Raw genomic sequence first — 24,903 nt, forward strand, 5'->3', positions numbered from 1 at the left:
TGTGACTCTCGAAAAAATAACAATCCACTGTTGCCAGTAACGAACACAGACTTTTATTTCTCAAGGTCCAAAAAGCACTAAAGTGAAACGTATGAGAAAGACGTTTTTTTTAATTCCTCCATCATAAACTAAAGGGGCTGACGACTGAAACTAAACATGGTTTCACAGCCTTATTTCATCCTCCAATCAAAGACAGGCAAAATGTCACATAATGGCTCTACAGTATTCTTATTGAACTCTCTTTTCAAGTACTTCCTTAATTATGCAGGTTTGATCACTCAGATTATTACAAACACATGGGAACAGGATACAAAGCCTGTTGTCAGCTCTATTTGTTTTACACTGTACAAAAAAATACAAATCATTACAAAAAAAAAGTTGCGTCTTGGAGATTTTCTTTTCAGTAGCAAAAGCAATACGTCTGCCACCATGTTGGTTTGTATAAAAAAAGACCCTGCAGCAGCAAAATCTGTCTCTAACCACACAGCAACCCCCCCCCCATTTACATGTAAAGTACTTACAACAGAAAACCTCTGGCAAACGAACCAACAAAACAGTATCAAACAACAGACGATGTACAAAACATTTAATTGAGGCACGAAAATGCCCAAATCCAAAAGGCTAAAAATAAACTATTCTTTCAAGAACACTTTTGGCGATGATGAAAAATATATCAAAAAACAATTTCCATCAGGAAGTGTGAAGCTTACAAAGCTGTCGACCCTTCGACTCTAAACTCATAAATAAAAAAGAATATCTTAAGGCTCTTGACGATTAAGTTAATAAATCAAATATACACAATGATTAATTAAAAATTATTTACATCTATACAGAAACATTCTACATGGACGATTCTTCATATTGACAGCAACTGCTGACACTTAACCCCCCCCCCCCAAAAAAAACAAACAAAAATAAACAAAACAAAATATTTTCTTCCAAATTGGTCAGGTGCTGCGGTGCGACAGGTCAGCAGCACGTTCAAATAACTCAAATTATTTGTGAATGAAACTGATTTCATGAAACTGAAACCGAGCGTGAAAGGCTTTTTCAGGAACGCCACTGCATGTCCGAGTTCAATCGTCCACAGAAATCGGAGATCCAGCCAATCACAGTGGACCGTTCAGACCAGTGTCAGTCAAAACATAAATTAAACAGCAAAAATCCAAAGCCGTCGAATCCACTGAAATTCAATTCTGTACAAAAAATAAACGATAAAAAATGACAAGTTTCTGATCTCGTCACTCTGCGCCCGGTGGCTATACGATGAACTCCATCCTGTTTACGCTCTGTGACTGCAGATGCCTGTTGTCCTGTTTGCTAGTCCAGTGTGGGGGTTTGCCTGACGTATGGTGGGGGGGGCGCTCCTCCCATTCCACCAGCGAGTACGCGGGTGGTGCCCGGGAGAACCTCGCCTTCTGCAGCCTCTTGTCCACCTCGTCCTCATCCGATTGGCTCCCGGCGTCTGACTTCCTGATCTTGGCGTTGACGGAGTTCTTGTCCTCGTAGAGGTGGTGATGGAGGAGGAGGTGGTGCTGTTGATGGAGGTTGGGCGGGTTTTTCTCGATGGGGTTCTTGATGTGGTTGAGCTGCTCACGGGTGGTGCTGACGCTGTTGTGGAGGGCGTTGTTGTCCTCGGCCGCGGGCGCCAGAGATGACGAGGCGGCCTGGGTGCTGACCCCCGTGTGGGCGCTCTGCTTCCTCCGCCTCTTCACGCACCATAGCAACATCGAGGCGACCGCCAACACCCACACGACAATCACCACGGAAACCAGCAGGGGCACCAGGTAGTCTGCTGGATGGAGAGAGGAGCAGAGGTCAGAGTGTCGCCTGAACATCTACGACCTTCACTCTCCTAACGATGACACAACTGTAAATTTGTATTTTCTGTTGTTTTTTTTGCTAATTATTACGGCTTTTTAAATCTATTTGATTGAATCTGATTCTCAGCTTTCTCACGTGATTTGTCCTTTTTTCTTTCAGTCTGTGAAGCTCTTTGATCTGCACTGACCTGTATGAAAAGTGCTGTACCAATAAAGTTTGATTGATAGAAGTGGGGCATTAAATCATCCATCCATTCACCAACCCAAAACATGCACATCCAGTTTTACAAAACAGTCTTAACTCAAGATGTTTAGGAGCTTTCGACCCCATCCCATGGTCTTCTTCGTCCTAAGCCTTCGTGTCACCACGTGAACTTTTAAAAAATTGTTTAAACTTTTAAAACTTTGAAAAAGAAAGAAAGTCATCGCCCAGCCCTAATAACAGGTGGTCGTATGTGGGGGGAGATTGAAAACTCTTTCTGATCTTTGGCATCACAAAAACCTCGTAAGTGGTCCTTGAGTCCAAAGTCAAGAATGAACTTTCACACTCAAATACATGAGAGGGAAATGCAGCGTCGACTCACCGGTGGCGTTGTGGCTCTGCCGTCTCTGGATTCGAACCTCAGCGATGGCGCTGATGATGGAGCTGTTGGCGCTCCTCTTGCTGACCAGATCCATGATCCGGTCTGTGATCTCCTTGACGAATGTCAAACCCCCTCTCTGGTTCTCCGTCGACTGAAACATTCGGCAGGGAAACAGCGTTATGAGTCGGTCTGTCTATCTCTGACAGTTCAGTCTAAATAAACGCTCTGTGTTTCGTCTGGAGAACAGGACGTGTTTTCTTCTTCTGGCTGCAGCAACAGTGGTTTCAGACTATTTGTTAACCTTTCAAAACTTCACCTCAAGCTGACTGGTTATGTCAGCGGGGGCTTTGTACCCCGTCACTGCTCTTATCTCTTCTCACTTCTTTTTTTAAAAACCTCAAAATTCTTGATTCTTCTCCATTTTGAAATTCAGGACTTTCAGTAAATGTTTAATGTGACGTACTGGAAGTCGACTGGAAATCGACCTGTCAACTAGATCATATCCGCAGAGTGTTGTTTCTGGACCACGTTTCCGGAGGTGGGACTTACGATAGCGACGTGGATCTCGTTGTTGGTGCTGAGCGACAGCTCGCAGGTCAAGGAGACGGAGGAATCGGAGGACAGGTTCTTGACAACATAGAGGGTCCTGAGCTCTCGACAAACCTGCTCCACCGTCACGCCCTGTCGCAGCCCAGAGGGAAAACATCAGCTACAGCATGAAGGTTTCAAATACTCTGGAAACTGAGAAATTCAGAAGGTGCAAGCAGACGAAGGAAACCGAGACTGACCTTCGCCATGATGTCTTTGTTGAAGGTGAAGGTGACGTTGGCGCACCTGCTCTCTGGGTGACACCTGGCTGTGGGCGGGGCCCGGTGGCCGGGGCTCCAGCACTCCCCCTGGCTGGGGCAGGGCTTGACGAAGCAGCGCTCGTCCTGGACGGCGACGCAGGTCTGACCGGCCAGACACTCGGAGCCGTGAGTCTTACTGTGGAGGCTGCAGGGTTTTGGTCCACACCAAAGCTGTCAGAGACGAAAGTCAGAGGAAGTTAGATCATCTTGTGTTCTCTTTGCTTAGGACGGTATAAAAAGCCCGGGGCTCCAACCCGGAACCCCTTCGCTGTGGAGGCAGTAGTTCTAACCACCGTGCTGCCCCTTAAATAAATTATAGTATGGCATAAAAAACGTCGTGGCGACATTTTCATGGGATTTCTCGACAGAAATGAAACTCATACTTTGATATATTCACCATTTTATCTTTACTCCTGCTAGCATCCTGACTGCTAGCCTACAGATGACAGAAGCCAGGGTTAGCTTGCTAGTTAACACTAGCTAACATGGTTGAATAACATCAGTTGACATTTTTCTGGTGACGTCAGGTACCACTATGATATTCTCTCATGATGTGAACCTTCAGATAGCCCCCGCCTTTTCAGCCAATCAAATGTTAGCATGCCTAAATCCACAGTCTTGGAGATGTAGCCTCTTGGAGGAAACACTGGAATGATCTAATATGATTTCGTCCGCCCAAAATATTGGTGGGGACATGTCCCTACTGTCCATATACAAACCTACGCCCTTGCCTGCTGCTATTTTTGTTTCTTACTGGTCAACATACACAACAATACGATATATCTGTGACTAGCTACAAGACAGAAAAAGGTTTCTAGAAATGTTATTTTTCAATGTGCTTATGAAGCTTTCTGCACATGGAACAAGTGGAACTGGAAAATGTCTGAATGTGCAACAGCATAAACGTTAATGTGATTGCACACAGTCAAAACCTCAGTCCTACCTTTGTGCAGGTGACTCTCCCGTTGTGACAGCGGCAGCTGTTGCAGTCTTTGTCCCACCTGCTTCCGTCCAGAGCCACCAGCCCTCCGACCACACACGGCCTCCCCGACACTGCAGCACAAAACCAGCATCATCCCAATGACGCCACTACAGTTCTATGAAAGACTCGGTACTTTAAGTCAGCGGAAAGCGTTTTCTTTTATTCTCTAAAATATCTTGGACCATACACAGGAGAAAGTGTAAAATATGTCTCATAGTTGTTGTCACAGTCACAACAATATATATAAGTCGGACAAAGTGTCTGACAGCAGAGAGGAGCTGTTACCTTCTTGGCAGCGGGGGCCAGTTCTTCCCGGGGAACAGATGCAGCGGTAACCGTTAATTTCATCCACGCAGGTGGAGCCGAAGGCGCAGGGTGACGACTGGCACTCATTGATGTCTGAAAGAGAAATTATTTAAGTAATTGTTTTCAACTGTGTTCTCAGAACATCCACTGTAAATAAATCTGTCCCTCGTTAGTAACAAAGAGAAGGTGGAGGCTGAGAAACCAGTCAGGCAGAGAGGAATCTGTACGACAGCAGGGCTGCAAATAAGTCTTTCCATCATGAATTAACTTGAGTATTTTTTAGATTAAATGATCAACTGTTTAGACTTTAAAATGCCAGGAAATTGATAAAAATATCCTTCGCAAGTTTCTAGAACCCGAGGTCTGTCTTCGAGTAGCATTTCCTTTGAGACCAAGAGTCCAAAACCCAAAGATATTCGGTTTACAATCGTGTGAGACGAAGAAAAACGCATTTAAAAATCACATCTGAGGATGATAACCGAATGATACGCTTGTTGTTGTTGATTTCTGACTTGTGTATATATAGGTATATTACCTTGTATGTAATTTATTATTTTATTTACTTTATTTTACTATTATACTTTATTTTTGTTTATATATTTTTACATGTGCATATTAATCAAATTATTTTGATTCTCGGCCATAATCATCTCAACCTATACGCATAACTCAATATTTAAAGTTTGTTTATTAAGTTTTATTTAGACAGTAGTTTTTTGGGGGGGTGGGGGAGGGGTGAATGTTCTGCTTTACTCTAAATTTAAAATGAACAAAAGCCAATAAACAAAGTATTGAAAAAAAATCTAATTTGAAGAAGCCAGAGAATTTAACTAATTTATTATTTTTGCTTGAAACATGTCTTCAACAATTAATTAAAATAACTGCAGATTATTTTTCTGATTGAGTTGTTAAGGTGGATTTTGTTTTCTTTTTATGGAGCAAGGCTAGCAGTTTCCCCCTGCTTCCAGTCTTTGTGCTAAGCTAGGCTAAACACGTCCTGTACTGGACACAGATGGAACAGACTCTGGAGAACAAGAGGATTTTACTGAGTGTCAGAGATGTGATCGGCTCTGAAAGCTGCTGAGGTTTGGAAGAGAGTCTGGCTCAAAGGCACTGAGGCAGGAACTGAAAGCCAGTGAGAGAAGAGACAGTAAAGTAGGCGGAGGGATACATGGAGGGATACATGTTAAGCGGTCAGAGGTCAACACTCACTGATCCTGCAGTCTGGACCGGCGAATCCCGGAGCACATTCACAGCGATACCAGTTGTTTCCATCGACACAGGTCCCACTGTTATAGCTGCAGGAGGACAGAGACGGTCACTGACATGTACAGTCTACACTCCCGAGTAACAACAAGACTTTCACTACTGGAACAAAAAAAGAGGCAAAACAACAGAATTTTATCCACTGGAGGAAAAATGGTTTGAATTCACCATAATTTCCCACCGTAGCTATAAATCAAGAAGCCTGACCTAACTGAGCTGGAACCCTCATTCTAACCCTAATCTTAATTATAGACGGAAAAACATTTTTTTTTTTTTTTTTTCTCTCCTGATCGGTGTTTTTTAAAGATATGAGCAGTTTCTGACTCTGCGGTTTGGAGAGAAGAGTGGGAGCTGAGCAGATAAAAGCGAAACTGGCAGAGACTTTGTTGTTTTGTTCCTGTTTTGTTCCAGATTTGATTTGTTGAAAGGACAAACGAGGAGGAGGAGGAGGCCAAAAAAGGAGAATTTAATGCGACATGTGAAGGTTTATCACAAAAAATAATCACAACTCCAAATGTTACTGCTTCGTGTTTTGACGTGAAGTGATGGATGATGTGCTGCTGCGGGGATTTCTAACACCTACAGCTTCAAACCAAATGTCTGATGTCAAAAATACTGGATTTTATTCAGTTAAAAACAGTAATGATAAATATAACTGTGTGTGTGTGTGTGTGTGTGTGTGTGTGTGTGTGTGTGTGTGTGTGTGTGTGTGTGTGTGTGTGTGTGTGTGTGTCCGTGTCCGTCCAAAGCACAAATGTCTAATTCAGTTAAACTCACCAGGGATGAGGACTGCAGTCGTTGGCATCTGGAAAATAAAGAAAACGTTGTTAGCTTGCGCTCACTGTGTCTCTTTTAGTCCAACTCTATTACATTTCAGAACAGCCATTCACGGTCCCCAGAAGATGAATCCAGATGTTTGTTAACGGAGCCTCAAGTCACTAAAACTACACGTTGTCAGGAAACACATGTCATATGTTAACATTTTTTTTTTTTAACTGAGAACATATTAGCAAGTGTGACAGTTGTGAGTATTTGCACAGTGATGATGTAAGCATTCTGACATGCTAATTAGCATACTAAAAGTTAGCTTATAACTTCCACTGTCATGTATACAGTTTAAATTTCAAAATGCTAACTGCTGGCAGTGTTAGCATGCTACATGCTCTGTTAAAGAAGAGGGATTTCAATCATGAATACAGTTTTTTAAACCATATTTGGCTTTAAATTGTAAAGACAGCGGAGCAACAGAAGCAGGAACAATGTGGAAAAAGCTTTTCTTTATTTTATCATGCCTCAAAAACTGTATAGCTGCATAGTTATGGCTGTAACTGTGACAAGTGAACTGAGAGTTGTGTGTCTCTTCAATGTAATATCTTCAGACAGACACTTACACAGCTAATGGCTATTTTTTTTTTTTATCTCTGATTAAATTGACAATTATTTTCTTGATTAATAGATTAGTCATTTGGTCAATGTCAGAAAATTGTGAAAAATATCCTTCAAAGCCCGGCTGACGTCTTCACTTAAAGCTCCGAACCCAAAGATATTATGTTTACTATCACAGAGGACAAATGGAATTTGAAAATGTTCATGTTTAAGAAACTGACATCAGAAAAAAAGACCAAAATAGTTGCAGATTATTTGTCAATCGACTCATCGATTAATCGACTACATCTCTACAAGTTGAACTATGGTGCATGTTGGTGGTAGGTCAGTGTCGTGGTGTGCAGTGACTCACTGTGGCTGCAGGTGGCGCCCTCCCAGCCCTCCTTACAGACGCAGCTGAACGAGTCTCCGTCGACCACGCAGGTTCCTCCGTTCTCGCAGGGACTCGGCAGACAGCTGCTGTTCTTCGCTGGAGAGACAAACGCGACTGTCAGCGCCGCGGTTACCATGGAAACACTTTAAACAAACACACACGTGTTGTGAGACTGACCGATGTTACAGGTGGCCCCCTCCCAGCCTGCAGCGCACACACATTTGAAGGCGTCTCCTTCATCGTAGCAGGTTCCTCCGTTGTTACAGGTCTCCTCGTCACACTGACTCTCTCCTGGAAGTAAAAACAGCTGAGCAAGTCAGAATAAAATGAATCCAACAAATGAAAAACCAGGTCAAATGTAAAGTGAAATCACTGCGTCTCAAACTAAGTCTCTCTCTGGAGGTTTTGCAAAAGTTCAGAGCTTTAGTTTCATAGAGATCCTCTCCTGCAAAACAAACACTATAGAACATAAGTCGTATAGTGTTTTACTGTCACTTCTAATACAGAATGTTTTCAAATGTGCTTTGTTTTTAATTGATGAGCTGATTAGCACGATCAATAGAGCATAAACACCGCCAACAATTGGCATGTTAAAATGAAAATAGTATGCATGATCACTGTAATAAGCTAACTTGTAATTCGCTAATGTTTAGCATGTCAGAATGCTTACTCTACGTCAATATGCCAATGCCAATAATTATATCAAAATAAAACCCGTCTCAACGCTCACATTTAAAGAAAATGCTAACTTATGACACATACATTTATTATTTCAAAACAACACTAAAGCTCAACCGCTGAATCAGTTCAATAAGACAAAGGGCAAGTCATAAAAAGCACATAACACAACATAGCATAAGAGGCTGCAATGCAACTTGCTTAACATGCTAATGTTAGCGCGCAGTGTTAGCCTTAATCTCGGTTCTTTTTTGGGGCTTAAAACTTTTCTGTTTCTCGCTGCCTTTAATGGACAGTTTATTCATATCCTGCACTTTGTTCTTTTTCTTTTCTATTTTGTCTTAATGGTTTTATGTCATGTGTAAAACACTTGTAACACTTAATGGTAACATTTATTAAATATAACTTTGATTTTAAAAATACATAAAACTGGTTAAAAATGTATATTATATAAATAACAGTCAGGTCATACACAACTTTTCCAAATGTAATACATTTTGTATTTTATAAATCATGATGATAATTGAATTTTTTGGGGGAATGAAAACAGGGTCAAAGGCCAGAAAGAAAATTATGCAGAAATGTGACACATTAAAAAAACAAAGTTTTACACACACACACACACACACACACACACACACACACACACACACACACACACACGGGACTTACTGGAGTGGCAGGTCTTTCCCTTCCAGCCGTTGTTACACTCACAGTAGAAATCACTGACCAGGTCTCGACAGACGCCTCGGTTCTGACAGGGAGCAGAGCTGCAGTCGTCGATGTCTGAGCCACAACGAGACAAAACCACGTCAACAACACCTCCAACATGGCCGCTGTAACACCGTTACTGCTGCTGCTGCTGAGGAAGAGAAGCGAGGAGGAAGAAGAGGACTCACTGTTCTGGCAGGTGGGGCCGTCCCAGCCTTCAGCACAGATACACTGATACTGACTGATTTTATCAATACAGGTCCCTCCGTTTAGACAGGGGGCGCTCTCACAGTCGTTTATGTCTGAGAGACACAGAGAGAAAAGGAAGGAAATAATATTAAAATAAAAATATAATTGTACATAATAATTATTTAAAGCCTCATGCACTCACTCTCATGGCAGTAGGTCCCGGTGAATCCCTCCTCACACTCGCAGCTGAACTGACCGCCGGCGTGACTCCGACACCGCCCGTGGGGGCCGCAAACGTTGGACGAAATCAAACGCACCCCGCCCGGCGTGCTATTGGACGCCACTGCCACTGTGCAGCTGTCAATCACTGGGGAAGAGGAGGAGGAGGAGGAAGAGCGGACAGAGGAAGGAACGTTTTTCATCTACATGGGAATGGTCATTAATTTACATTTTCTTTTGCCAATTTCCTTTAAATTATTTTTTTTGTGCAACATTTAGAAGGAAAAAAACAACTGGGGTCCTTTGTACCAGTTTGACACCTGCCTGTTAGCTTAGCTTAGCATCAAGGCTGGAACCAGTTTAATATGTACGAAAACCAAAGCCTAGAAAAGCCACTTTTACTTGTGTGAAGACTGACGTTAGCTTTTGTTGCTCATCATTATTTATTATCTGAAACGTATCGCTATGCTAAGGTTTATGCTAAGTGTGTATGAAAAACGGGACAGCGATGAATAACTGAACGTAGACTGAATGTGAACCTTTGCAGGGCGTGGTGCGGCAGTGGTCCTTCAGGCGCGAGCAGTTCCTGCCGTCGTAGTCCTCGGGACATTTACAGACGTAGTCGGACGCCAGGTTGAAACAATGGCCGCCATTTTGACACGGACTTTGGAGGCAGTAATCGATATCCAACTGTAGAGAGACGGAACAGCTCAGCTTCAGCACTGTTTCTATGACACCTGCACAATACACGTCTCCATGGTAACCACATACAGGTCGCCAACACACCTTTGAGAGGATGATGTCAGGCTGTGGGGTACACATCAACACACACAAGATTTTAAATGATGATAACAATATTGATTATCTTTTAAACAGTTAATAAATCCATCAGTATGACTGTAAACATCTTTAACTCTCTGTTTCTTTCAGGTTGAGGTTTGAGTTGTGAACCGTTCAGACAAAGACGTGGTGTAAAGTTACAGCGATTATCTCTGAACATGAGGCGGGAAAGAGAAGATAAACAGCCGTTTGATTCTGTGTGATGATGTTACCTCCCACCATCGCTGCATCAACAGACATTATAATTAATCTGGTTTATCTATTGAAATTCAAACATTTCAACATTAAGTGGAGGTGTACGTTTCCTTCATTCATTCCTTTTTGTGTGATTCTCAAACTTTTTAAGATTTGGAAATTAATATTTTCTAATAATCTAATTAATATTATTATTTAATTCAATAAACTCTTATGAGCAGCAGGTTAAATCACAACAGACGTTAGGAAAACCAACTGCTGCTGGATCCTGGTAAATGTTTGTTTGTTAATATGGTTTATATCCAAAAATGAAACCTCCCAGGTTACAGAAGTGGGCGTGGCTTTGCAACAGCTCACCTGACAGCGACTTCCAGAGAAACCGGGTGGACACAGGCAGTGGAAGCCGTTCACTTCATCATGGCAACGGCCGCCGTTGAGACACGGCCCGCTGGCGCACTCGTCCACGTCTTTGTCGCAGTGTTCGCCGCCGAAACCCGGCGAGCACACGCACTTATAACTGTTGACCAGGTCCTGAAGGACGGACACGGACAGAGAGTTACTACTGTGATCACCTGTTACTGTCTAAATGTCCCGCTCTGATGAACCCTGAGAACCACGACAGTCTCTTCATCTTAATGCACTATTTTTTTCTTTTTCTTTTTTCCTTTTTTAAATTGTAAAATATATTGTTCTTGTTTACTTGAAGTATTTATATTTTATTTTACTTTATTATCAATAAACAGATTTAAAAAATAAAAAAGCTGTCGTCATTTGTTAAATTTCTGAATCGCGTATCAGTTTTTAGATTTGCTGGACGGACGGGACTGATGGTCAACAAACCTGATAGCGCTAATGTAGCTAACAGGCTAACTGTGCAACACTACAAACATTTGATTGACAGAAATCTCTCCTCACAAGGAAGCATTTAATATTAAATATAGAAAAATGTGTCAACGTCAAGCAGCTTAATGAAGCGCTATATTGAGAAGTCTAGTTAGCGCAAAGCTAATTAGCCAAATTTGAGTTGTAGCGGATACGCTAACAGTGTCACAGTTTATTAAAGCATTACTCTGTAATGTCTGTTTGCTTGTGTGTTCGAGTCCAACTGATTTATTTGTATCTTTTCAGCGTCACAGTGATTTTAAACAACCAGGCAGAAACTGACGTTAGCTTTTAAGCCAAACTAATGCTGCGTTCGCGACACGTCGGAAAGTTGGAAATTACAAGGTCAGACTCAGAAAAAATTATTTCAAGGCAGGATTTGACGTCATAACAACTACAATCATGGCATCATCACTAGTAGGGATGGTAATATTACAAACACTATTTAATTACATTTAACATGTTATTTACTACTGTATGTGATATATTTACATTTACAGGATTCATGTTGTGTTTGTTTTTACACAGATTGTTTTTATTATTGTTCTCTTTGCTATTTATGTTCAACTATTTTGTATTTGTCAGAAAAAACTTCCAGTTCTTTATTCTATTGTTTTTGTTTCATTTCATCGTCCTGTAACTTATTAGAATTATCTTTATCATTCTTTACCTAAGAACTTAAACAGAAGTACATTCACCTCAGACACTTTCCGTGTTCATTGTAAAGACAACAACAAAGTGTGAAGATGTCACTGCAGGTGTCCATATTGTTTTCACAGTTGATCATGTGAACAGAAGTTTCCAATTTACCGTCGTCTTGAACGCACCATTTGCAGACATTTATAGCCACGTTATTATGGTTTGAAACTGAGATATTGTTTTGGCCTCTGAGGAGACGTTGTTCAAATTACCTTCACTCTGATTTTGTTAATGTTTTGTGATGACACTGACCCATAAATACTATAAATCACACTGTGTACACTGTGCATGATCACGTCAACTGCTGCCGATGTAACGTGATCTGACTCGAATCCTTAAACAAGAAACCATTGTGAGAAGAAGAAAGGCAGAAAAAATAATCTCCAGTGGAAAAGAACGAGGACAGACTGTTTATCTGCTGTTGGGAAATGAGACAGTTTGGAGAAATCTGATCTGCTGTTGTCATGGGAGGCCACACACACACACACACACACACACACACACACACACACACACACGCACATACACACACACGCACAGTTACGCCTCTGTTCTACATGGCTCAGTGTTTGCCGTTTGTTGCTGTGTTGAAGAGGAAAGTGTGTGTGTGTGTGTGTGTGTGTGTGTGTTGCACAGAGAAAACAAAAGGCTCCTCACCTTGCATGTAGCTCCATTCTGACACTGGCCGCGACAGTCGTTGATATCTGAAGAAACAATCCACAACAAGTTTCATGTCAGCTTGTTTTTGAAAAGATTTCAAACACGATTGTTCTGGAAGTTTCTCTTCTTTATCTTAGAGGAAACGTTCAAGCTGCTGTGGAAACAACAGGGATGTAAAACACTTAAAGCTCCTCCAGTGTAAAGGTCTGTGTCCATGTGTAGTGTGATTATAGATCAGGTCTAGCTTCTATATTAATACTGTGAAAGTATCAAAGCCTCAGTCCACAGAGAAATGCACACAGCCTGTATTCAGAAACTGAGCCTTAAAACCAGCCGTCAGGACTTCTGGAACTTTGTGATGTCACAACGAAGCAGTCACCAAGCCCGAAATATGGAGCTTTAAAGTTCAACTATAAGTGAAACGACAGAGATGGAGGGACGATTTCCCTTTAACAAACCTGTTTCTGTCTGTATCAAAAACGACGACAGTAATGATCGTCTCTTGTTCTGGTCAGAAGTTAAAGTTAAAGGTTTTTTAAAGCTTGTTGAAAAAAGCTTTATTAAATTATTTAACTGCACAAACACAGAAAAGAAATGTTAAAGTAAAAGCTGAGGCTGTGTTGAACTTGTAAATCTGGACCTGGACCCAGTAGCTGTAGCTGTATGTGATACGAGTCATTTTAAACCAACATCCAGAGTATTTGATGAAAAAGTTGAAACACCAAAACCGATTGATGGACCATATTTAACACATTAAACAACATCTGAGGGAAGAACCTAGGGATGTATGTGAGAATCATCGTCATCTCTTCCAGTCTTGTCCTCACTAACATGCTGCTGCTGAACGTTCACGGATTTCAAAACTCTCTTTCCATTGTATTTTTTTGTTTTGGAACAAAAAATTCCTCAAACTAAGTTTAAAACAAAAGCCTTTTGTAAACGTTTCATATACAAATAAAGATAATTGTTATTGCTGTGGGCTGAATGTTCTGGCAGCTGCCTCCTCCCATCTCCTCCTCGCTCATACAGATTATTGTGGCGTTGGAGCGTCTTACTCACTGGTGTCGCAGTTCTGGCCCGTCCAGCCGGGGAGGCACTCGCAGAAGTATCCTCCAATCAGATTTCGGCAGGAGTTGGCGTTGATGCAGGGGTTGTCGTCACACTCGTTGGCATCTGAAACACAACGATAAACAAATTAGAGAGAAAGCAGAGCGCCCTGCAGACAGCAGGAGAGAGACGGAGCGCTGCCTGCTGGTACTGCCTTACACTCCTCCATCTTGATGGTTGATTAAAGGAAGAAAACGACACACAGCTGGTTTCTTTAAACCAACAGAGGGAAAAGATCTGGGTGTAATAATAATGTCAGAAGATTTAAGGCTAACACATGCTACATCGCTACGATTCACTGACAGCGGTTAGCATGGACTCTGTTTGAAAGATTTTGTAGCCAAAGATGATATTAATATACAGATATTTCAACCTTAGCTGTACATTTTTTGTGCTAATTAATAAATGTTATCATGCTAATATGCTAGACTAGGATGGTGAACATGTTAATTAATATACCTGCTAAACCTGGTCATTGTTAGCATATTGCCATGCTACCGTTTAGCTCAAAGCAGTGCCACACCTAACCACAACCTTGAAAAGATAGATTTCAAATTAAATTCAGAGTGATAATGAAGAGTTTTTGCTGCTAAAGTCTTACTTGGTCTGGTCTAAGTTAGCTTGTTAGCTAACTGTAGATAGATACTGAATCCGTTTGTTGACTTTATGATTTTGTTCTGCTACATTTTAGCATTTAGCATCATCCTGCAGATGCCTTGTGTTCACGGTGGCTCCTTTCCAGTTATATAGTGTTGCCTTAAGGATGCTTCGTTAGTTTTCACCATTTAACCAAAGTCAATGAACAACCAGGGACACAGCTGTCAAAGGTCAGGAGTCACAGCACGCTGACAACAGATGGAACAAATGTCATTCCTGAGTCTCTGGAATAGTGAAATGTAAACAGTGTTAATGGGTTGATTTGGAGTCCTCAGTTGCTATTCTGAGTCTGGCTTTCAGTCAGGAGCATTAGTAACATCTGAGAGCGGTGGATGTGTCCAGACTCATTCAGCAGTGGAAAACAGGCTCCACAATGAGAGCTGGCAGACCAAACTAACCAGCCACAGTTAAAGGTTGAGTGGTTGGTAGTTTGTGGACGGCGGTGGATTAGCGCTGTGGTGGGGCGATCTCGGAAGCTGAGCCCCCAAACCATAACCATCCCTCCGGAGATCATCCTGGAGATTAGGAACAAAAACCTCCGGAGTCCCAGAAGGAAGGAGGCGGAGGACGGAGCTCCGGCGTGCCAGACTGACAACGCCCGAGGTGGAGGTTTATGAACAACGAGATCCACATCAAACGATGGCAAATCTCCACAACGGAAGAATCATAACTTAAATAAAAAGTTTCCTGAGCAGCCTCTCAAACCTTTTCTGAAATGAAAAAGTTCTGGTTCTGTGGACTGAAGGAGGACTCACCGATGAGGCAGGTCTTTCCGGTCCACTGAGGAGGACAGGTGCACTTGAAACCATTAACCAGGTCCTGGCAGGTTCCTCCATGACTGCAGGGGTTCACCAGGCACTCGTCCACATCTGAGACACACATACAGTTCAGTCCAGCAGTCGAGGATCAAATAAAAGCTGAAGGAGTGGAGATGGATCTTACTGATGGAGCAGAAGGGTCCGGTCCAGCCGGGGGCGCAGCGACACTCGAAACCCTGACTGGTCTCCACACAGCTGCCTGCGTTCAAACAGGGGTTGGACAGACAGGCGTGGTCCGCTGTGGAGACGAGGCTCAGTGGTTACAATCAGTGGGTCAATCTTGCTGAATTAGCTACGAGCTATTTTTGTTAGCAATGTAACCATGGAAACAAGCACCAATCACCTGGATTATATTTGATACTAAGAAAATGTCTAAACAGGATGATTACGAGGCGGGAACAGATGTTGGAAGGAGCATCTACGGTTTCTAATGGACATTAAACACGGTGGCTGTAATGGTTCAACCTCTGGGGAGCAGGAATGGGATCAGACTATTTCATGAAAGTCTAAGTCTTTATTCTTATTTTATTTCTTATGCAGAGGTGGAATATTTTTCCTCATAACGGCACCAGAGGAAATGTCCAGATTATGAATGGTTTATCCTCTGGGGATACTGACTATAGCACGGATATTGCCATGGGAAACGAAGCGTCGACCCCGCCCCCCTCACCTCTCTGACAGTTGACTCCAGAGAAGCCGTCGGGGCAGGAGCAGTGGTATTTGTCTGGTCCCGTGTTGCTGCAGGTTCCTCTGTTCAAACATGGCTGCCGCGTCCCGCACGTGTTCAGATCTGAGGACGAAAACACGCGGCGACACAGATAACGAGACGGTAATAATTAATATTAATCATTAAGGCAGCTCATTAATATTCATCATCTGTAATGAACAGATTTACTCTGAATTCAACTTGCAGCTTTTACATTTGACCAATCACTGCCCTGGTTCTTGTAATGTGATGAGGGTGAAATGTTGCTGCTGAAAATGTAGAGTGTGTGTGTGTGTGTGTGTGTGTGTGTGTGTGTGTGTTTACCTTTGTCACACAGCTGCCCTCCATAGTTGGTGTCACAGAGACACTGCCAGGGCTCCACACAGCTGCCATGAACGCAGCCAGGATGAGGGATACACTGATCACAGTACTCCCCCTGCCAGCCGTACAGACACCTGACACACACACACACACACACACACACACAGTCAGTACTGCCATCAGTCTGAACTTTAGAGTCAGTATCATTTCAGTTTATATGTTTATATATTATTTAAAGTGAAACAACCAACACATCAGAGGTTACTCGTACTGTCAGGAGCAACACACACAACATCTTACTTTGTACATCTGTGTAAATATCAAATCCTGCATATTATATCATATCTATTATTTATCTTTCTGGTATTAGTTACTGTCACTTCGCTGCTGTGACGCTGGGAACATGTGATCTAATCTAAAAGAAAACAAAAAAGGAAAATACACAGAGAACTAAAGCTTTTTAAAGAAAACAGTAAATACTGATAACGAACCCATGAATATTTGGTTCATCTTGTCAGTGTAGCTGCTTCCCTCCAGGCTTCTCTGACTAACTACCCCAAACCAGTACAAGCAAAATAAATGGACGTGGGTTCTCACTTGCATTCTCCAGGGACTTTACAGGATCCGTGCTCCGTGCTGCAGCCCTGTCTGCAGATCGCTGCTCACAGAGGAACAAGGAGAAAACATCGACACATTCATATGGATTTCTTTGTCTCTGTCAGCGGCCGACTCTGCGGTCGCGGCTGTTTGAAGTTTCCCACAGGCATTTGAAAGCACCAGAGGAAGGAGGATTGTGTATTACCACACTACAATAAATTCACTCTGACATCAACAGTGAAAGACTAAACTGTGACGGTTCATCTCAGCAGGAAGTCTGCGGACGTGGATCGTCAGAATAAAAGGCAGAGACACGATATAAAAAACTGCAGAACGTTTCTTTAACAGAGAGAAGAGAGTGAGACTCACCGGTGTTGCAGTCCGGACCCGACCAGCCCTCCAGGCACGTCTTGTTGCCGTTGTGGTCGCACTCGTAGTGGCCGAAGAAGTCGTCCCGCGGGCGGCAGAACTTGTTGCAGCCGAAGCCGTAGTAGTGCTCGTCGCAGCTGAGGCGGACCTGGAAGTGGAACTGAGCCACGGGGCCGTTGTGCTTCAGGCTCTGCCACTGGCGGCTCGGGTTGATCATCCCCGAGTGGACGGCCTTCTCGATCAGGGCGCCGCCGCCACCACCGCCGCCGCCGCCGCCTGTGAACACAACACGGTGGAGATCAGCACTGAGGTGGAGGGACGTTCAGTCAACTTGTTTATGAGTGTTAACAACTGAATGAATAACCTCATTATAAATCCTGTATAAGGGCAGTCTGATGGTAAAGATGTGAACAGACAAAAACACAAAAACCAGAAACAACAAGGATGGAATGAAGAGAACTCTGAACATGAGGACGGACTGAAAGGTCAGTGAGTAAAAATGTGTCTTTAGCCGAGATTTAAAAAACTGCAGAAGCTCTGACGCCTTTTAGTTCCGGTCGTAATCATGGGACGGACGGAAGAGACGAGCTTTCAGATCTGAGACGTCCTGGAGCCAGTGAAGAGAGGTTTGTTGAAGTTAAAGTTTGGGACTGTTTCTTTACTGGTAGAAATTATTTCTATCAACAGAGGTGACGTGTTTATCAAAGCAGAGCTCAGAGTCCAGGATGACGCACAGTGACGTGGTCGTCGTCTGGAGTTAGAGGGACCACAGAGGCACGCAGCAAAGAGGAATGACTGGAGGGCTTTTACTTTGAAAGAACTGGCTGCAACCAGTGAATAAGTCATGATTAACTGACGAATAATTAAAGCTCTAAACGGGACTTTAACTCGACGGTCAGGGGGGGCAGCTGGAATATTCCACAGTTTGAAAATGCTGAGCTGCTCTGTGGTATTTCACCGGCGGGGTGGAAAGTGTGGTCGGGCTGAGGTGACGGCGTCTTGTTTGACCGGCTGAAAGAGCTGAAAACGCTCGACCTCGGAGCAGGTGACGGCGCCGGGCTGGAAGCAAACTGTGACACTTCACATCACGATGGAGAATAAAATAAAAGCTGCTGAAAGTGACACTGAGGCAGCAGATCTGAAAAATAGTTAACCTCAGAAAAAAAAGGCTGGATTTGCTCCGTCCAGGATGTTTGAGCAAATATCCAAAGATGGCACTTCATTGATGAAACTGTGGAGCTGTGGAGGAAACACCTGCCTGACAGAAACATCTGTACTCTTTATAATGTCCACAACATCTGGAGTCTTTACCTCTTACTTGCACTTTTATTTTATGAATATAAAATCCTTTGAATTCATCTATTAGCACATTACAGTGTCGGAGTAGTTCACACTGAACTTCAGCTCGGCCCGTTGTGTTGCCTTATTGATCGATCAGTAAACAAAGCTAATATATCAAACTTGATGAGATTTCTAATGTGGAACATCGAGCTGATCGGACTTATTGATTTCAGGCTTTATTACAGACGGTAGCAGAGGTGGATCACAGGTCAACTTCTTGTCCCACTGAAGGAAGTTTTAGATGTAGATTTATTGAACTCATTACAAAAGCAAAGGCAGCTTTGTCTCAACATTAAATCTATTATCACATTAAATTAAATTAAAAACCCTCTAGTGTTTCAGTGGACAGAATCCTTTGTGTCTTAACGGGGCTTTTATTGCTGCAGTAACAGTATTGTCTCTCTTTCTCTCTCTCTCTCTCCCTCTGCTCTGTGTCTTATGTTTAGTTCTTCCTCTGCCTCCTTTAGTAATAATGATACATGGATTCAAAGTAGTTTATTTGCTGTAATGGAGGCGAGGCTCAGTGTATTGGAAGCACTCCTCCTCTTCTCTGCAGTTCCAGAGCAGCCGGGTAACAAGGTCGGTCTGTTGGTCTGTCAGTCAGGGACATTTGTGACATTTGCTGCCCCTCTTCAGTCACCTGAGCTGAACCACAGTAACAGAACGCTGCAGGTGTCCATCACAGGCCACGTGTTGGGGTCACTTAGCTTTTTGATGCTAAAAGAGGAGGGGGGGGGGTGTGTGTGTGTGTGTCAATATTTGTTCTGTCCTCGTTTGGCTCATCAGCACTTCGTCAGTTTGTCTGAACGAACCCTCAGAATCTCACACAGAGACCCAGCACAGCAGCTTCTCCCTCACCCCCTCCCCCGCCTCATCCTCGCTCCCTGCGCTGAAACCCACCTAGGCAGGGGTGGGAGGGTGGGGGTGGGGTCAGCCGACTTCACACCGGGCCTATAATGGTTCCCTGTGGGACGCCAAATACAGCACCGAGCCAACACTCTCGGTCTGACCGCCTCGCTGAGCGCCGGGTGAAAACACACACACACACACACGACCAGTTTTCTGAATGGGTCTCGTCGTGGACATGTGAACTCGTCCTCAGGAGGTTGGACGTTTTATTTTATTGCTGCTATAAACAAGAAGAACAGCGAGGACTGAAACAGGAAGTTCACTGATGGTCATTTAATGTCGTCTGTGTGTTTTAATTCCAGACTCATTTAATCACATGAACTGACTGTTTTATGTAATGAACAGAAATTCTGTATTTAATGATTTTAATATTCACAAAGATAAATTCAGTTTGTTGCCTTTTCTTTCAGAATTTAAATCCTGCTGGTTTTCAAACAAAAGTTCTTTATTGCAGCTGATACAGAAATAATTAATGTAAATATTTAATATTTGTTTTCATTTTCTTCATTTTTTTGGTTTTGGTATTTTCTTTATTTATTGTCTGTTTCTATAAGTCTCGACTGGATGTAGTAAAGCCTGTTTTTGTGTCATTTCAGGCTCTTTATTTATTTTCATTTCTATTCTTTACTCAATATTTTGTCAATTAGGTAAAAACATTTAATGAATTAATAAAATAAAATAAAGTTAGCTTTCCCATCAACAGCCCAGGTGTTCACGGTTGTAATGCACATGGTTCTTTATAAAGTCTGAGACGTCGTTGTGGATTTTAGTTTTAGTGGCTGAGCAGCTCTAAGGTCAAAGGTCATGTTGTTTCAGTAGGAAACTAAACAGAGCAGAGAGGTGGTGATGATGATGATGATGATGATGATGATGAAGGTACTCACCGCTCGAGGACGAGTCATTGTTGAAGTCCAAGGCCTCCACAATCAACGTGTAGGACCTCTGCACACACACACACACACACACACACACACACACACACACAGAATTAATCAATATTAAATTAACAGACATTTTGAACTGATCATGTGAAATTCATCAAGTAAAAAAAACAAAACAAACATTTGCTGCTTTTTTTGTAGTTTTCATAAATTGGACATTTTACTATTTATTGACATTTTTATTGACTATTATGAAACTATAATCATGTCATAGAATGAAATTTAAATAAATAAATAAATTGATTGATTGGCTTTTTGAGGAGGAGACATGGCGTCACTTATACATGAAAAAAACACTGAAGGAAAACGGAACCAATCTCCCAATTCAATCAATCAATTATCAATATTCAATACAAGAAAATGGGATCACGATTTGATTTGAGTTTTCCAGATTAAATTCCATCAGATAAATACCAATAATCAATAAATCAGCAAAAATGTATTTCTTCATTATTCAAGGACAAATATAAATATGTTGAATATAAAACTGCTTCACGTTCGACTGTAAAATGATTTACAGTTTAAACTGTGAAACATTACAACATTGTGTGTGTGTGTGTGTGTGTGTGTGTGTGTGTGTGTCTCTGTGTGTGTGTTTCTCTGTGTGTGTGTTTCTCTGTGTGTATGTGTGTGTTTAAATCTTATTATTTCTTCAGCTCCACTTTGAAACTATTTGTCTCTCTAAAGGCCACTGTCGCTCTCACCACTATCAAATAACAGAGAGGGTGTGTGTGTGTGTGTGTGTGTGTGTGTGTGTGTGTGTGTGTGTGTGTGTGTGTGTGTGTGTGATTGTGGTTTGAGGCTTGGAGCTCTTTCTCTCTTTCTATAGTGACACTCTCTCTCCAACATTCACACCATCTGAACTCAGAGCTCGACGTCAACCCCAAAAATAAAGAGCGGGAAATCACAGACTGAAGTGTGTGTGTGTGTGTGTGTATGTGTCCTATCTTTGTGAGGTTCTTACTCAACCCTCGAAAGTGAGGCCATTTTTGGGAAGTGAAAACAAAGTGAGGGTTGTCTGAGGTTAGAACCAATGTTACAGCTAGAGGCTCCTCACTCGTACAAGTGTATGTGTGTGTGTGTGTGTGTGTGTGTGTGTGTGTGTGTGTGTGTGTAGACATGACATTCAATAACACAACCTGACTCCATGTGTAGTTGTTGACTTGTAGTTTTCAGACTTCAGACGTCTGTTCTTTAGGACACCGAGTCGTGCGTGTCACATTGTAGTTAGCATTAGCATCGTTAGCACCATCAGTGTTGTGTTGCTACAGCGACGCCCCGGTCTACACGTCATACTCTCCAGACGTAAAGGAACATAAACAATCATGTTGAAGACCCAACAAACATCACACCATCCTCGTTTTCTATCGTTTTCTACTGTGAAAATAAAATACAAAGACGTGACAATATCTGACAAATTAATCACAATATGATTTTTGTATTTTTTGTGCAGCTCTAGTTTAAAATAAAGTCTGATTCATCTGATAAAAGCTCATCACGCTGAGATCTGTGTCAGCCAATAAGAACATAGAGCTGCTCGACTATGGCAAAAATGATAATCATGTTTATTTTGATCAATACTGAGATTATTGAACACGACGCATTTATTGAACTTTAAAAGAAAGGAAAAACACCAGGTCTTTAAACAGGAACCGTGGCCCGAGTGTGGGACAGCAGCCGGCCCTACAGCAGCGTAATGTCCAGGGGTTGGACAAAGTCTTTTTTAAGTCACAAGTTTCAGGTCTTGGAAATAAAGAAGAAAAACCAACAAGTCACAAGTTCAAATCCACTGAGTCATCATCCACTTGACTTTGGACTGTGGGAGGAAGCTGGAGAGGAGAACATGCAGACTCCACACACAGAGGCCGGCAGGTTCAAACCCACAACCTTTCTGCTGCGAGGCGACAGTGCTACCCACTGCTCCACCGTGCCGCCGGGATCAAGTCAGGTTCAAAACTTGTTGTTTCAACTCGTAAACCGGTGACTGTTTGTCCGCCTGAGAGTCTGCGCTGCTGAACTCAGAGCTTCCTCCTCACTGAGAATCATTCAGAGCGTAAATGTCGACTTGAAATGAAAGTGAGAAACTTCCCTGTTGTTCGGTTCAGGTTGAAATGTTTGTAGCTGCAGATCTGCCCCGAATCTAGGAACCAGTGAAGGTGTGAGTCCTGTGTGAAGAGATCTGAGCTCCATCCACGCCACTGTGGGAAAACTCAGTGCGAGCGTCTGAAAACCGGGTCACATGACCGGACGGTTTCCTGGTCGACTCTCAGAATCAGCATCGAACTTAACGTCGGTTTAAATGTGGCAGAACGTCAGCCTAGGTGGTCTTACATCATCCTGTCCACATTTATCAAACCCTGCTGATGTTGGCGTAGATCCACAGCAGCTAGATAAACTCGCTCCTACCAGCACTCAGCGCTGCAGGAAACCGCAGCCGCTCCGTGTCGTTTACAGATTAGCGGTTAGCTCGGCTGTGATGTCTGGTTATCGAGCGCTCGGAGCCGCTGACAGGATTATTGGAGCGTAATGAGCCGTGACAGGCATCACACAGGGGACGGTTCCTGTGTTCTGATGTTCTACCGAGGATGGAAACACATGGTGGTTCTACATTAACGCAGAACAGGGATGGTACACTGAGAGGAGAGGTGTTATATTTAGCTCTGCTGTAGCTCGTAGGATCTTTGATCTGGACTGAGCCACGTCAAACAATCACACTGAAACCTGGTTCTGGATTTATTCTACAACTCCCCAGGTTAATATCTGAGAGCATCAGACAGGAAACAAACCAGTAACAAGCCTTCACAGTAAAGGAAAACCATATGAAGCTAGAGTAAGAACAGACGTCAAAGCAGGAAGTGGATCTGTCTCTTTAAAAAAAAATGACCGTCTATATCGAAAGTTACGAATAAGTGTGTTTTATTTTGAAGTGTTACATCTGTTTTCATCTCCTCTCTCAGGCTTCTCTCTGGAGCTCTAGTAACAACAGGTCGGTGAGCCAATCAGAAGAGAGGAGGCTCTGAGCCTCTCTTCTGATTGGCTGACTGTTTTCTGAGTGATCCAATAAAAATATAGAAGATTTCAGGTAAAAACACTCAGAGAAACCAAATCCTGTAAAGGTTTGGATGGTGGGTCCAGGTGGGCGGGGCTTGGTGACTGCTTTGTTGTGACATCACAAAGTTCCAGAAGTCCTGACGGCTGGTTTTAAGGCTCAGTTTCTGAATACAGGCTGTGTGCATTTCTCTGTGGACTGAGGCTTTGATACTTTCACAGTATTAATATAGAAGCTAGAGCTGATCTATAATCACACTACACATGGACACAGACCTTTACACTGGAGGAGCTTTAATGTTACAACGACATGTAAATACAGATGTTCCAGTGTGATTATCTGAAGTCTTGTTGTTTTGCTGTCGACCTCCTGAATGTTCCTGGCGCTTTGAGACGCAGTGAAGCCTGAACTGCATCTTCTTCTTGGACGCAGCGTCAGACAGAAACACAGGAAGTTTTACTTTTTTGCGGCCACAGTGAGAGCTGGTTCGAAGCCTCCCTCCCTCCCTCCCTCCTCTGCCTGGACCTGCCTCCACATGTCGCCTGGCTCTCACTGCTAACAAACTATTTTCCCACACCGAGCCTGCGGCCAGAGAAAGCAGTTCCACCTCCTCCATCAAACAATCAAAGGGACGGGGAGTGATGGGAAATCACCAACGGTCTGCGGATGAATGCTGGTGGATGTTTTGGCACGGAGCGAGTGGAACCTGTTGGCAGGTGACCAGCTGTCAGGTTCTCCCTCCCCGCTCTCGCCTGAAGATCTAATTAGCTGCTAAAATGTTTGGAGGTGCCACCCACCGTGTTTGGTGGGCAACATGTTTATTTTTCCTGCGGGGTCAGGAGGAATCAGCCCGACGCCTAGATCCAGTTTCAGCCAGGGAGGTGACGCAAGAATGTTGCAAGAGTTGTTCAGAGGGATCTCAGCTCCGGCACGGCAGCTCGGTTCTGCATTAGTGGCAGTTATGTGGCGTTGGTGTAAACAGCGCCGTGGTACACTGCAGACATGACGGGAAGCGGGAGGGTTCACAGATCTGTCGGCCGCAGGTTCAGACTCACTCAGATCTCACTGATCCTGATTCTGCTCTCAGATCAGGGGCACTGAACCGCTGAAGTTAGGATTTTCCTTGAAGTCTGCTCCAGGTTTCTGCCTCTTAAAGGGAAGTTTATACGTATAATATTAATATGTGAAACGTGTCCGGACAGAACTCATAAATAAACACTGAGTTCATCAGAGTTTAGCAGGTGAGATCTGGACGTTAAACCACTGGAGGGTCGTAGATTTGTGGCGGAACCAGAGACACGGTGAAGTTTAGATTTGAAACATAAAGGAAAAGAAGTGAAGGAAGGAGGGAGTGAAAACTGCCCCAGTGCATTATGGGGTGAGAGGGAGCAGAAAGGCCTGCTGGGATGTTTTTTTTGTTTCCTGTGCCAGGCTCCGCCGGTCGACC

General features: G+C 43.1%; 1 protein-coding gene across 1 annotated transcript in view; it reads right to left on the minus strand.

Annotated features, from left to right (window-relative positions):
- Window positions 1-522: 522 nt before the first annotated feature.
- The window catches only part of LOC111232951 (protein jagged-1b-like), a 30,599-nt gene continuing 6,218 nt past the window's right edge, over window positions 523-24,903 (minus strand). The window contains exons 3-27 of the mRNA XM_022760661.1: window positions 20,351-20,408; window positions 18,099-18,124; window positions 17,217-17,451; window positions 16,848-16,908; window positions 16,254-16,384; window positions 15,894-16,013; window positions 15,348-15,461; window positions 15,161-15,274; window positions 13,701-13,814; window positions 12,639-12,685; window positions 10,758-10,931; window positions 9,905-10,055; window positions 9,349-9,513; window positions 9,146-9,259; window positions 8,919-9,032; window positions 7,746-7,859; window positions 7,548-7,664; window positions 6,587-6,614; window positions 5,756-5,841; window positions 4,523-4,636; window positions 4,199-4,308; window positions 3,196-3,426; window positions 2,957-3,088; window positions 2,408-2,558; window positions 523-1,792 (exon numbers count right to left, since the gene is read on the minus strand). Of these exons, the coding sequence (XP_022616382.1) occupies window positions 1,260-1,792; window positions 2,408-2,558; window positions 2,957-3,088; window positions 3,196-3,426; window positions 4,199-4,308; window positions 4,523-4,636; window positions 5,756-5,841; window positions 6,587-6,614; window positions 7,548-7,664; window positions 7,746-7,859; window positions 8,919-9,032; window positions 9,146-9,259; window positions 9,349-9,513; window positions 9,905-10,055; window positions 10,758-10,931; window positions 12,639-12,685; window positions 13,701-13,814; window positions 15,161-15,274; window positions 15,348-15,461; window positions 15,894-16,013; window positions 16,254-16,384; window positions 16,848-16,908; window positions 17,217-17,451; window positions 18,099-18,124; window positions 20,351-20,408 (3,354 nt within the window). The 3' untranslated portion in view covers window positions 523-1,259. The remainder of the gene's footprint in view (window positions 1,793-2,407; window positions 2,559-2,956; window positions 3,089-3,195; window positions 3,427-4,198; window positions 4,309-4,522; window positions 4,637-5,755; window positions 5,842-6,586; window positions 6,615-7,547; window positions 7,665-7,745; window positions 7,860-8,918; window positions 9,033-9,145; window positions 9,260-9,348; window positions 9,514-9,904; window positions 10,056-10,757; window positions 10,932-12,638; window positions 12,686-13,700; window positions 13,815-15,160; window positions 15,275-15,347; window positions 15,462-15,893; window positions 16,014-16,253; window positions 16,385-16,847; window positions 16,909-17,216; window positions 17,452-18,098; window positions 18,125-20,350; window positions 20,409-24,903) is intronic.

Source organism: Seriola dumerili, unplaced genomic scaffold (assembly GCF_002260705.1).
Source record: "Seriola dumerili isolate Sdu_G_001 unplaced genomic scaffold, Sdu_1.0 BDQW01000349.1, whole genome shotgun sequence".
In the NCBI taxonomy this organism is placed as follows: Eukaryota; Metazoa; Chordata; class Actinopteri; order Carangiformes; family Carangidae; genus Seriola; species Seriola dumerili.